Raw genomic sequence first — 13,676 nt, forward strand, 5'->3', positions numbered from 1 at the left:
CCAGGAATGGCAAGGAGGTATTAATTCTTGAAAAGCTGCTTTACAGGCAGGTGGAGTATCAATAAATACACTCAACTCATCCTAATATTAACATCATGTAAGAATCTCTTTTGGATATGTAGATACAGACATAAAGTGATGGACATGAACTTCCAATTCTGTTAAGTATGGCAAATACCATGTTTTTCTCTAAAGGAGCTATGAACCTTACTGATAATTATCACTAATAATTCTCTTGAAATATTTTCATTTTATGCCTATCCTTTCTGTGACAACATTCTAAAATGGAACACTTTGTGGGTGTTCAGGGCCCAAAGAATACATTTTAAGCAAGTCTCCTACCCACTTGCCATCAGTCACCCTTCCTGTGACCGCTTCTCCCCTGCATTCCGCCTTCATAGGGGTAATAATAGAGCTGAGTCCTCAGCACTGTGAATTCTCTGGCACAGCTGGTTCTGTTCCTTAGGTAGTTGCTCACAGTTATAAAGAGGGAAGGACAGAGAATGATTTATGGTATGGGGACCCAGAAGTTAAGGATGACCAGCATATTAAAAGGCTGTTTCTCGGGCACCCTCTTATACTGTTGGTGGGAATGTAAACTGGTGCAGCGCCTCTGGAAAACAGTGTGGAGGTTCCTCAGGAAACTAACAATAGAACTCCCCTAGGACCCAGCAATAGCACTGCTAGGAATTTACCCAAGGGATACAGAAGTGCTGAGGCATAGGAGCACATGTACCCCAATGTTCATAGCAGCACTCTCCACAATAGCTAAAACATGGAAAGAGCCAAAGTGTCCATCAACAGACGAATGGATCAAGAAGATGTGGTTTATCTATACCATGGAATCCTACATGGCAATGAGAAAGAATGAAATCTGGCCATGTGTAGCAACATGGATGGACCTTGAGGGTGTTATGCTGAGCGAAATAAGTCAGGCAGAGAAGGACAAATAACATATGTTTGCAAGTATAGGAGGATTAGGAGTAACTTAACGGAGGACTGTGGGGGAGAAGATGGGGGGAAATAGGGAGAGAGAGAGAGAGAGAGAGAGGCAAACCATGAGAGACTCTTGAATGCTGAGAACAAACTGAGGACTGATGGGTGTTGGGGGAGGGGGGTGATGGGCATGGAGGAGGGTACTTGTGGGGGTGAGCACTGGGTGTTATATGGAAACTAACTTGACAATAAACTATTTGTAAAAAAGTAAAAATAAAGGCTGTTTCTAAGCCAAAGAGAACATGAAAAGTAGGAGGAAGATGTTGGTGACAATCTCTTTAGACCCAATTTTATAAGCCGTCTCTGGCCAGAATATGTTTGGCTAATTTGGATTAAACTAAGTGCCTGCCATAATTCTCAACATAGTTTACACATATAAAATATACAGACAGATCATGAGGTAATATTGTCATATATACCATGTATTCCTCCTCTCTCCTTGTTCCCCTGAATCCTGAGTTATGGGTCAGTAGTCAGCCTCTGGGACCATTTCCCAAGCTATGGAGGCAGCCCCTCCCACTGCTGATAGCTTTAGATGCTAGAACACTGTTTTGCATATCGTGCCCCATATCTGTGCCTTAGAGCATCCATTCATAATTCTTAATTATGTGACATTTCCTCCACTGTATGAAGTTCTATGAATAATAAAAGTAGTTCCTTCTCTCTGACCTCTAATGATGATGTTGCCCCAGGATCAGTCTGAGTTGTTTTTAATTCTGCCTTGGTGATGCTGGAGAGTCTCATAACTTTCCACAGCATCTATATGCTGACAGGGCCCACATTTATATCATCCATCTGACATGACCCTGCTCCTGAACTTCAAACATATATACCCTTCTGCTCATGTGTTATCTCTACCTGGATATCTTTTTTTTAAATAGTTTATTGTCAAGTTGGTTTCCATATAACACCCAGTGCTCATCCCCACAAGTGCCCTCCTCCATGCCCATCACCCCCATTCCCCTCCCCCCACTCCATCTGCCCTAAGTTTGTTCTTGGCATTCAAGAGTCTCTCATGGTTTGCTTCCCTTCCTCTCCCCCACTATTTTCCCCTTCTTCTCCCCCATGATCCTCTGTTAAGTTACTCCTAATCTACCTATACATGGAAACATATGGTATCTGTCTTTCTCTGCCTGACTTATTTCGCTCAGCATAACACCCTCAAGGCCCATCCATGTTGCTACACATGGCCAGATTTCATTCTTTCTCATTGCCATGTAGTATTCCGTGGTATAGATAAACCACATCTTCTTGATCCATTCGTCCATTGATGGACACTTTGGCTCTTTCCATGTTTTAGCTCTTGTTGAGAGAGCTGCTATGAACATTGGGCTACATGTGCCCCTATGCATCAGCACTCCTGTATCCCTTGGGTAAATCCCTAGCAGTGCTATTGCTGGGTCCTAGGGGAGTTCTATTGTTAATTTTGTGAGGAATCTCCACACTGTTTTCCAGAGGCGCTGCACCAGTTTACATTCCCACCAACAGTGTAGGAGGGTGCCTGTTTCTCCACATCCTCGCCAGCATCTAGAGTTCTCTGATTTGCTCATTTTAGCCACTCTGACCAGCATGAGGTGGTATCTCAGTGTGGTTTTGATTTGTATTTCCTTGATGAGGAGGGATGCTGAGCATCGTTTCATGTGTCTGTTGGCCATCTGGATGTCCTCTTTGGAGAAGCGTCTGTTCTCCAAACAGAAGTGTCTGTGATGTGTCTGTGCCCATTTCTTCACTGGATTGTTTATTTTTTGGGTGTGGAGTTTGGTGAGTTCCTTATAGATTTTGGATACTAGCCCTTTATCTGATACGTCAGTTGCAACTATCTTTTCCCATTCCGTCAGTTGTCTACTAGTTTTATGAATTGTTTCCTATGCCATGCAGAAGCTTTTAATCTTGATGAGGTCCCAATAGTTCATTTTTGCTCTTGATTCCCTTGCCTTTGGGGATTGTCAAGTAAGAAATTGCTGCGGTGGAGGTCAAGGAGGCTGTTTCTGGCCTTTTCCTCTAGGGTTTTGATGGTTTCCTGTCTCACATTCAGGTCCTTTATCCATTTTGAGTTTATTTTTGTGTATTCCACCTGGATATCTAACAGGCATCTCAAAATCAACAGCTCCAACCCCACTGCTCCTGAAGTCTTCCCTATCTCAGTAAATGTGAACTCTATCCTTCTAGCTGGAGCTCGCTGATCCCCTCTCCTACCTATTATTTCTCCCCTTGTCACTGCACTCCCCCAAGTGTGTCCCTCCTCAACCCACAGGTACCCAGCTGTGTTCCTGACTCAAAGTTGGTGTACTCTGTCCCCCTACCTGGAATGTTCTTTCCATAGAATCTGCATGGCTTGTTCTCTCCTTACCATTTCCAAATCTTTGCTCTTCTGCTCCCTCGCCAGTGAAGCCTTCCCTGGTCAGCTTGTTTGTTGCAGCCCAGGCTCCCAACACTTTGTATCCTCTTTCCCAGCTCTATAGAAATGATTGCCTTTCTACATATTGACACATTCTGTTTATTATTTGTCTTCTTCCACAAAAAAGTTCCAGCCTTTAAAGAAGAGACTTTGTTTGTTTGTTATATCCCTAACACCTAGAATAGTGCCTGGTGCATAGTAGGAGCTCAATCACTATTTATTAAATGAAAAAAGAACTGAATAGCTACACAACTGAAGTTCCACAGAATATACTTTGTTTAGGTCAGTACCAGATCAATACAAATAGCACAAGAGGCCCATTTTTCTCTAGATTTAAAACTTCCAAGACAGCCTGCATTCCACCAGCAGAGTCCCTGTTCTCTGCAAGATCAAGAACAAGATGAGCTATGGCCTTTCTTCACCTCTCCTGTATATGTCCCCAGCCCCACTTTTTCCTTTTTCTGGCATTTGCTCATTTGGATCAAGTATTGCAAGCATGCCTGGGACAGTCATTCTGTGGCTGAGAACACAGACTGACTCAGGGAGAAAGAAGGGCCATGGTCGGCAGGAGGAGATGGACCCGGGCACCCATTACTCACCTGCTGAGCATTCTCCACTTGCTTCTTCTCACATTCCCTGCTCTTTCTCATCATCCACTAACCCCACAGGAACCCCGTGTACACACACCAGCCCATCAAGCATGTTATAGGCCATGCAACTGACATTTTACTATGTACTCTTCTGTTTATTCTTAAGTTCACTGTAGAAAGAAAGTCATCATAGTGGGTATTTAATTAATTCTCAGGTGAGATTGTCCCTTTGCCAGTTAGATTACCAATGTAATTTGACACTCTTATTATTTTACCTTAGCTATTTAGTCTGCTAGAAATGGACAAAATACATCTTTTATGAAGCCATTCTGAAAGCTTGTATTTTATTTTATTTTTATTCTTATTTTTTAAAATATTTTTTTATTTATTTCTAGGAGAGAGAGAGACAGCGTGAGCAGGGGAGGGTCAGAGAGAGAGGGAGATACAGACTCTGAAATAGGCTCCAGGCTCTGTGGCAGTCAGCACAGAGCCCGACGCGGGGCTCGAACCCACGAACCGCGAGATCATGACCTAAGCGAAAGTCGGACGCTTAACCGACTAAGCCACCCAGCCGCCCCTGAAAGCTTATATTTTAGATGATTAGATTTACTTTTTCATTTAAATTTTCCTATATTGGTCATTTTAGTGTATGTTCATGTAGACAGAAATCTCTTCTGTCCAACTCTAGGCTATCGAGAAATTATCTTTAATTTTGGTAGAGTGAAAATAGTAAGTCATTTCCTTAAAACATAACAATGCAAAAACAACACAGGATTATCACTCCAATGGAACTCTGGCAAATGCCAACAGAAAATAAATTCTGAACAGCTTCTAGACCCTGCAAATTGAATTTGGATAGACGGCTAGAAATATGAACTATAAATATACTTAGTTTAATTAGCTAAGCTTATGAATAAATTAGAAATTAGTATTATACAGAAATACTCTCTTACCTAACCCTTTCCCATACTGTTTTCTTTTCTACTGTAACAGCTTGTACTCCTTTTTTGTGATTGGCATTGATAGGTTGAACACCCACAGACTTCAAGCTTTAAATAGTTAAACCAGTCAAGATATTTGGTAGTAATATTGCATACATTGTGGCCCATTTATTGGGAGCCATGACCTAATGGATTTCTTTTTTTCTGAGACCTATTTCTTTTCACAGCAATAAGACATGGAGAATCTCTTCATGGCTATTTCAGAACACTAGTCATTGATTTCATTTATCTGAATCACAGACTTTAATTTTCTGGCCTGGAGTTTATTTTCCACTGGGCACATTTCCCAGGAAATAATGAGTATTTGCTTAAACATACAGCATCTGTGATTTTTCTTTTGCAATTCACTTATAGGAGAACCCTGTGTTATTAATAGCCTGGGGCAAAGGTTCTATGAATGAGACTGAATGAATGGCTTTTCACTTTCATATTTCCTGACAAACGACAGATGGTGTAATATAAATACCCACTCCCTCAAAAGATGTAACTGAAAACGCCTTCCATTAAAGGTAGACACTAGACCCAGTGCTAATGAGGAAACTGACCTGGGATGTAGTCACCCTTTCAACGAGCAAGGAAACAAGCTCACACCTCTCCTCTCTGTCAATTGAAGGGGCCTCAGATGCCTTTTCAAGTTAAATGTAAAGTCTGTGTGTAAAGTCATGCTTTCTACAGGATGATGGTGATTCCCACCAGTCTCATTTCCAACTCATTCTCTAACTGGGCAGTTTCATCCCCACCTAAGTATTCTCAGAAGGGACGTGCCAAACCGACGATGGTGCTTACATGTGGTGCAGGGAGAAAGGCTAGAACTGAGTGAACCTCAAAAGTGCTTCAGCCTTGCCTCTAAACAGTCTAATTGTTTCACTATTATATATTATTATTATTCATTATTATATTAACTAAAAAAAAAACAAAAAACAAAAAACCTTTAAACTCTGCATGTTTCCTGTGCTCCAGCCCATCCACTTCCTGAGCCCTGGTGTGACTGTGATTTAGGTTTTTCTCTAACTCAGTGTTTTCTGTGTTACTATTGACAGGTGTATCCTTAAAATCCTGCCCCTAACCTCTACTCCCACTTTGATTAAAATTTAGTGTATTTCTATGGGTCCAGAGTATGTATGAATAAATACATGTTTGTTTATATATGACCTTGATCTTGTAATTAATTGTTCCCTCCCCTCTGAATCCTTAAGCCTTTAGTCCAGATAAAACTAGAACGTATCGGGGCACCTGGGTGGCTCGGTCGGTTAAGCGTCCAACTTCAGTTCAGGTCATGATCTCACCGTTCATGGGTTCAAGCCCCGTGTCGGGCTCTGTGCTGACAGCTCAGAGCCTGGAGCCTGCTTCATATTCTGTGTCTCCCTCTCTCTCTGACCCTCCCCTTCTCACGCTGCCTCTCTCTCTCAAAAATAAGTAAATTAAAAAAAAAACAAAAAACTAGAACTTATCAAAACTGATTTATTGTGTATGGGTATTTTTTTCTTTAATAGCCCAAGTAATCCTTAAAAGACAAGACCATATGTTGTTCACTCTTGTAATCTCAGAGCCTCTTAGACATTCAATGTTCATTTTATCAATGAATGAATCATTCACTCATAGAATGGCTATTCTGTAATGCCACAGGAAAGAGCTGCTCTTATCACTATTATCAATGCCATTAAAAGGATGCTGTTATCTCTTAGTCACAGTAGGGACCCTGAGAGATGGCTATTGAAAGCTCTTCCTGATCTCCCCATTTCAGGGCTGCTAATACTCAGAGAAATGCTCCAGCCTACCAACCTGCTCGGAGTACTCAGTGTTTGTATTAGATAATAATTACTAAATTGCCCATCAACTTTCTTCTTTGGGAAATCCTTACTTTGTTTTATCATTTGTTTGTTAATTCTCTTTCAATGCTTCTATTTATTGGTCAGCCCTTAGTGCTCACAAGAGGGCAACCCCATTTGGCACATGGTACAAAATTCGGGGTTCTTTTTTTTTTCCCTTCATGGCCTTGGAGATCAGGAGGCATAAAAGAAATACAGGAGGATGACAAGGACACATGAATTAGAGAAAGGGGAAATATCTATGGCACCATTAGAAGGAAAGAGCCACGGACAGGTTGTCAGCTAACAGTTCTAAGGAAAATAAAGCAAGAGGATGTCTATAGGGAATATGGTATAGTTTAATAGTGTTTTGTTTTGTTTTTTCCCCTCAGTAATGGGAATCTTACTGAAGTCTGTGGTAGAGATAGTGAGCAGTCGAATGAAATACTTATTATGCTTAGTAACAGAACTCTGAATTCATTTGGGGCAGCAATATGTCCAGCCAAAATACAATCTGGTAGTATGGAGGCTGTAACCGAGTACTGGCCAATAAGATAGAAGTGGAAGTGATGTGGAACTTTAGCAAGTCTGTTTAACAGTGAAAAGGTACACCCTTCTTTTTTCCCTCTTCATGTCAGAGAATGCAGATGTAATCACTGATTTCAATCAGCCATTTTGGACTATGAGGAAGCATGCTGAGATCAACAGAGCCACACCTAGAGAACCCACCAGGATTGCCTTTCACTAGACTTTTAACATGAGAGAAATTAACTTCTATCTTTCATAAGCCACAGTTACTTGGGAGTGTTCTGAATTTACTCCTAATTGGTAAACTACTCTTGTCAAGGAGTTTAAGATCCAGAACAAGAATATTTGGCACAATGTAAAGGTTTAATAGAAAGGTATACTTAATTCTGTGTTATGAACAATTGAGCTACAAGGAAATAATATTTTAGATTCAGTAAAGAAATTAGGTAAACACAAAATAATAAAATGTTTATGTGAATATGGAAACATGGAGAAAGATGAGGAAGAATGCATAAGGTTATTAATACTGATTATACATACTTGCATTTTTACTTTTTGCAATGACTGAGTAATACTTCCAAGGTTTAAAAAACTGAAAACAAAAAAAAACCATTTTAAGCTGTAAATAATGACTGACAAATATTTCTATGAAGGAAAATTATATTGATTTATCTATATTGGATTATTTGAAGAGGGAATTGTATAAATCTGTTTTTAGGCCCTTGGATACCTGTATTCTTATCTGTGACCCACTAACAACTAGATGTGGAATCTTGGGGAAGTCATACTCTAGAACTCAAAATGAGAAAGTTAGTAAATGAACTTTAAAGCTTCTTCTAGCACTAAAACTCTGAATTTAATCATATATTTGTTTCAATGGATATCTAACTGTACCTACTATAGTCTGATTTGCATGAATTCAAAAGTTGTTAAAATAATAGTTATGTGGTTCTTAAGAGTGAGGAGTGTCACACAGTCCATCTCTAGAGGCTGGGGGGCTCCAGTGGGGCAACCCCACCTGAAGCCCTTACCTTGGTAAGGCTAGGCGAGTGCCATCAATGAGGACAAAGGACTACCCCATTCTCACTGTTGTCCTGTATGCACTCTGAATTAATGACGCACTCTCTCCTCACACACCTTCCCAAGTAAAAGCAAACAAGGAAAGTGACAGGATGGCTCTATTTCCAACCGCAAACAAGGTTGTCTCCCTGCCCTCTTTCTTAGTGATTGTTCTTCTGCTTCAAAGTGGGTTCAAGAGTAGCTACTGCCCAGGAGACAGGTGCAGAGCACCCCGTCCTTTTCCCTGGCACTCCCTCTTTCCCTGCTCTTCTAAGAAGGATGCTCTAAAACTGATATCATTGAACCCCTCATGTAGAAAAAAAGGTGGTCTAAATATCATTTATACATGCCTTCCTCATGGAGACTCTCATCACACTGTAAGCATTTTAAACAGAGATATTAGGAGTTAAAAAATCAGATCATGAAGTAAAAACAGATTTCATATAACAAGAAAAGTAAATATCAGTATTAAAGAGCATACCGCAGTACCCTGGGGTTCCACACACAGTCTTCATGAGCACTTGATGTTCCACAATTTTGGAGAGTCCAAAATCAGCTAACAACACAAGAGAAACATTTAATGAAAGAAGTCTTTTCTCAGCCTTTATAAGATGACAGAATACTTCTGTTACTTAATTGTTTTTGTATTTGATGATGGATAGATATGTAGTAGGGGACCAGTCACATGGGAGAGGGAACTAAAAAAATAAAATAAAAAAAAATAATGATAATAATAATTCAAGTCTTTCTTTAAAGTGGAGAAAAGTATGACTCCCAAACACATTTTATAGTTTTCTCTAAAATCCCTAGTATTTAGCAAATAAGCTCTTTTTTCTTGAAGTAATAGTTGTAATAGATATATTTGTCTAATATTAATTCTGAGATTTCTGAAACAGTAACTCTAAAGTACAATATAGTGATACAGAATTAGTAATCTCTTGGAAAAAATCAAAATAAAAAATTAGGTTTTCATGAATGTCAAAGAAGTTAACAGAAATATCAAAACATTTATTCTGCTTCAAAATAATGTCATTCCTTAGTGTATTTGATGGATAAGGATTTACTCTCAGTGAGAAATATAACCCTTATTATTATTATTATTATATTCCTCAGAATATTACATAGATAAAACACTACCAAAGTTGCTACCATTATGGTCTATTTGCTGGGCTCATCTCTCTCACTCAGGAAACATCAGGAAACCGTTCAAGGCCATTCTTCAAGAGAGGCAGGTGCAGAATTGATGCCATTTTAGACTTCAAAGATAAACCCACATTTCCACAGAGGTGCTGATCCTTATCAGGGAAAGCAGCAGGAAGTTCTTCAGAAAGAAAGCCTCTCCTGTCTAAATTAGTATCTATCCATCCATTTAAAGAAATTTAAGGATAAAATCTTTGAAAGTGATGTCAAAGGAAATGGAAGTCTCCCTGCTGTTCACTGCCTTTCAGGAGTGATTATAAGAACAAGCCAGCAGCCTGGCAGGACTTTGGTATTTTTTCTTTGGGTTCTTGCATTCATAAAGCACATTATGTTGTCTGAGCTCTTCCATGATATGTATAACTTAATTTTCAAAGATGTTAACACTTTTAATGCAGTGTACTGATCAGATTAACATTACACAGGCCAGCACCAAAAGAGCAATGTCCTTCACAGGATTTAAGGCAGATCTATTAAGGAGAATTCATGTAAGATAAATTTTATTATTATTATTTGCAAATGAACATTTGCTTTGGAAAGTAGCATTTAATATATATATACTTTTCTAAAATGCTGATTTAAGGAACTCTTTTGAGCAGATCGGAATTTCACAAAGTTCATCTTTGTAGTTCTTCAAAATGCTTATTGGGAGAAAAAACAAGGTTTCCAAGTCAAATAAGGTTTGGGAAAAGTCTCACAGTACACTAATTTAGATGTCAGTTTACACATTAGCATTTTTAAAGTTCTGGGAAGTCCTGCGCAAATAAAAAGTCGTGTTTAAGTTGGCGTTTCCTACCTTACTTAACCAACCTTAGCACTTCCACAAACCACTCCCACCTCCCTCAGAGGGAATTACAGTAGTTAACCCCTGTTCACTCAGCTCAGGAACCAGCGTTCTGTGGAGTGTACTTGGAGAAATACAGATCTCAGTTTCTCTCTGTTCACGTAAACAAGGGACTCAGATCCTAAATTCATGGATACGTACTAAGCATTTTGTGTCAAAGTTCTTGAATATCTAAAATTGAGCTCCAACTGACTTGTGGAATAAATAAATAAATAAATAAATAAATAAAATAAAAAGTAACAAAAAAGAAGTGTTATGTTATCTGAGATTTTCTTCTATATAAGCTTATCTACAAAATATACTGTCACCTCCTGCAGCCCCTGCTGTTTCTAAGAGTCGTGTTTCCTTTGTGTCCAGCATGGAGCACCAACTTCTAGGCACAGATTCCAGATTAACAGTTCAGGAAAGAACGCAGACTTCCAAATAATGCATTACTCCTTTACAGACACCAGATATTCAAGGAAATTACATGGAGGTAAAACTGGATGGAGCAATATTTAAAAATTCCATGGAATATATTTCTTCCACTCTGGGAAAGGAGTCATGATAAATTAGGAAATGTCCTCACCGATTTTGAGTGGTGCATCTGGGGCTGGCGTTGCATAGAGAAGATTCTCTGGTTTGAGATCACGATGGACAATCCCATTTTCATGTAGGTACTAAAGAGGGAAAATAATGAAGTAACATTACAGTAATTGTACTTAATGGTTCCAACATTTATGTTTAATCTTTTCAGAATTAGAATGAACTTTACTAAGTCATGTGATTCGACAATACACACATATGATGATTTTAAAAATAAATACCATAAAGGAAAACGAGTTTATACTATACATAATTCAAGAACAGTTCACAGTTACCTAAATGTGAAATGCATTTTAAAGTGTATAAAACCAATTGCTGGAAATAAAATATTTACTCATCAGAGAATATTAGCTGTAGTTCTCTTTATGCATATTACCATATCAGCTCAAATCTGCTAATTATTATTATAATAAAATCAAGATTCTGTGTATTGAAATTTGCTTTATTATCTGAAAAGCATAATTGTATGTGTCATCTCAGAAGCTCACAACCACAGCAAAGACTTACTAATAATTGTTTGAACAGACATTTAGATGTGAGTAATTATTATAGAGGACTATCCTTAATATGATAAATATTGCTTAAAGATGATGAATGCTCTCCTAGGCTCTTCTGAGGATTAGTAAATCCAGCTATCAATACAGAGTGGTATATTGCAGATGATCTTAAAGATCGCCTCTAGCAACTCCACTCATTTTATTATATTTTAAATAATTTCATAAATTACATGTAACACACTCCTGCTGTGAGTATGGAGCTCTTACCTGATCCTGCTTCCTCAAGTCTCAGATCCCTCTTCAAAAGTAATCACTCATCAGTTTGAAATGGTTTGAACTTTCTTCTGTGAATTCACAAACATGACTATATGTATGCAAGGAAATATCCCTGATCTTTCCGTTTTCTTATAGAAATATAATAAATACTAATTTTTATACTGCTTTTTCCACACAAAATGTCTTTGAAACTTTTCTACAAATCACTACAGCTTATTCTCTATACCACTTGCTTGTCTCCATTTTGTTGGAAGCATAATAATTTATTTTTCTAGTCCCTTTTTGATGGAAATTCAAGTTTTTAAAAATTACAAATAAGGCAGTAATAAACCTTCTGGCACTTGGATATTTGGCTAGCTTTGTTGGTGTTTCTCTAGGACAGATACCTGGAAGCAGGTATGGTGGGGTCAAAAAGTAGATTTTAAATGTTAATATATACTGCAAAATAATTTTCCTAAAAGACGCTACTCACATAAACAGTGTAAGTATTTATGTTTTCCTGACATCTTCAGCAAATCTGTATTTTTAACTTTTGCTGGGCTTTAGTGTAAATATTATATCTTAGGTGTGGTTTAATTTGTCTTTCTGTGTTTACTGGTATATAGTACGTGCTTATTGGTTTTCCTCTTCTATGAATTACCTGTTTATATCCTTTGCCCACTTTTCTGTCGGGTTGAGAGAAAAAGTTGCCAGCGTACTTCAGGATTTCTCCTTTCCTATCTCCTATGGGAAGGGAAGGAGCCTTCTCTCTTTGCAACCCAAGTAACAGAAGGTAGATAGCTTCAAGGTCATAATTTGTGGTGCTTGACATGTGTCAGTGATTTGGGGAAACAGGAACTCATATCCAGCTCACTCATGAAAAACAGAGACGGCTGGAACAGGTGAGTGAGGAGAGAGGGCCTCAATGAGATTCAGCTGCTCTCAAAGAATAGCTAAACACAGGTGTGCTTTTCTCATGACGGTTCAGTGTGGACTGTGCAGAAGGGAACCAGACAGGAGTCTCCCTGAAGAATGTTTCCTGCCGGGGTGATGCCATCTCATTTCAGCATCACAGTAAGCAGAACATGAGGAAGGTGACAGCAGGCAGTTGAGGAACTGCTGACTCCTCAGACCACCTGAGGTGAGAGAACTGCCCTGCAATGGGTCTCTGTAGAGCCATCAATGGCATCCCTTAGGGAAAGAGCCTGCCACACCCAGAGATCACAGATGCCAGATCATAACTGTAGCAGTCTGGTGAGACCTTTCTTCACCATCCATCTCCTCTCCCTCTCCTGTCACTCTCACAACAACTCTAGAAGGAGCACAATCAGTTGGTGGGTAAAAAGCAGGAGGAAGAGAAGAAGAAACTAACAAATATTCCTATCCCCTATATTTAGAAATTATAGATCTCTCAGGTCCATGTTGGGGGAGGAAGACATTTAAAAGTTGGATGAGTCTAAAATTTTGGTCTTTTCCTTATCCAAGACGACTGGAAAAGTTATGGGAATAGCTTGAAATTTTATTCATGAAGGAGAGGAACGGGTTCACAGAGTCGATCTGCCAGGACAATGGTGAGATAAAATAAAGCTGCTTCTGCTCATGTCTCACCAGGCTGAGCTCACTCCTTACAGTAGATAATGATCATGTATAGATAATAATACCATATGTGTGCTATGCACATCCTATATTCCAAGCACTATTGCAAACACCTTGTACCTGCAAATCCTATAATGCCTGTTCTGCAAATGAGAAAACTGAGGCACAGAGAGGCCAAGTGATGTGCTCAATGTCACAACGTGTGGAGTTGGGGTTCAGATGTAGGTGTCCATAAGTAGAGGCCATAGCCTTGCCTGTTATGTGACTCCCAAGTAGATGCTGGACCATGTGGCGTGGGGATGAGAGGAAACTCACAAGGATG

The 13,676-nt window shown here is 39.1% G+C and overlaps 1 protein-coding gene across 5 annotated transcripts in view; it reads right to left on the minus strand.

The window, feature by feature from the left end:
* Positions 1-13,676, minus strand: part of CAMK4 (calcium/calmodulin dependent protein kinase IV) — a 217,495-nt gene that overhangs the window by 17,999 nt on the left and 185,820 nt on the right. For 4 of the 5 annotated variants that reach the window (XM_039222978.1, XM_039222981.1, XM_039222980.1 and 1 more), the window contains 2 exons: positions 10,990-11,080; positions 8,862-8,936 (listed from right to left, as the gene is read on the minus strand). In XM_039222978.1, coding sequence (XP_039078909.1) covers positions 8,862-8,936; positions 10,990-11,080 — 166 coding nt within the window. Of the gene's footprint in view, positions 1-8,861; positions 8,937-10,989; positions 11,081-11,770; positions 11,820-13,676 lie in introns of those variants that run through there. The other variant, XM_039222979.1, reaches the window with a different exon arrangement.

Source organism: Hyaena hyaena, unplaced genomic scaffold, assembly GCF_003009895.1.
Source record: "Hyaena hyaena isolate Hyena2069 unplaced genomic scaffold, ASM300989v1 scaffold_1232, whole genome shotgun sequence".
Taxonomy (NCBI): domain Eukaryota; kingdom Metazoa; phylum Chordata; class Mammalia; order Carnivora; family Hyaenidae; genus Hyaena; species Hyaena hyaena.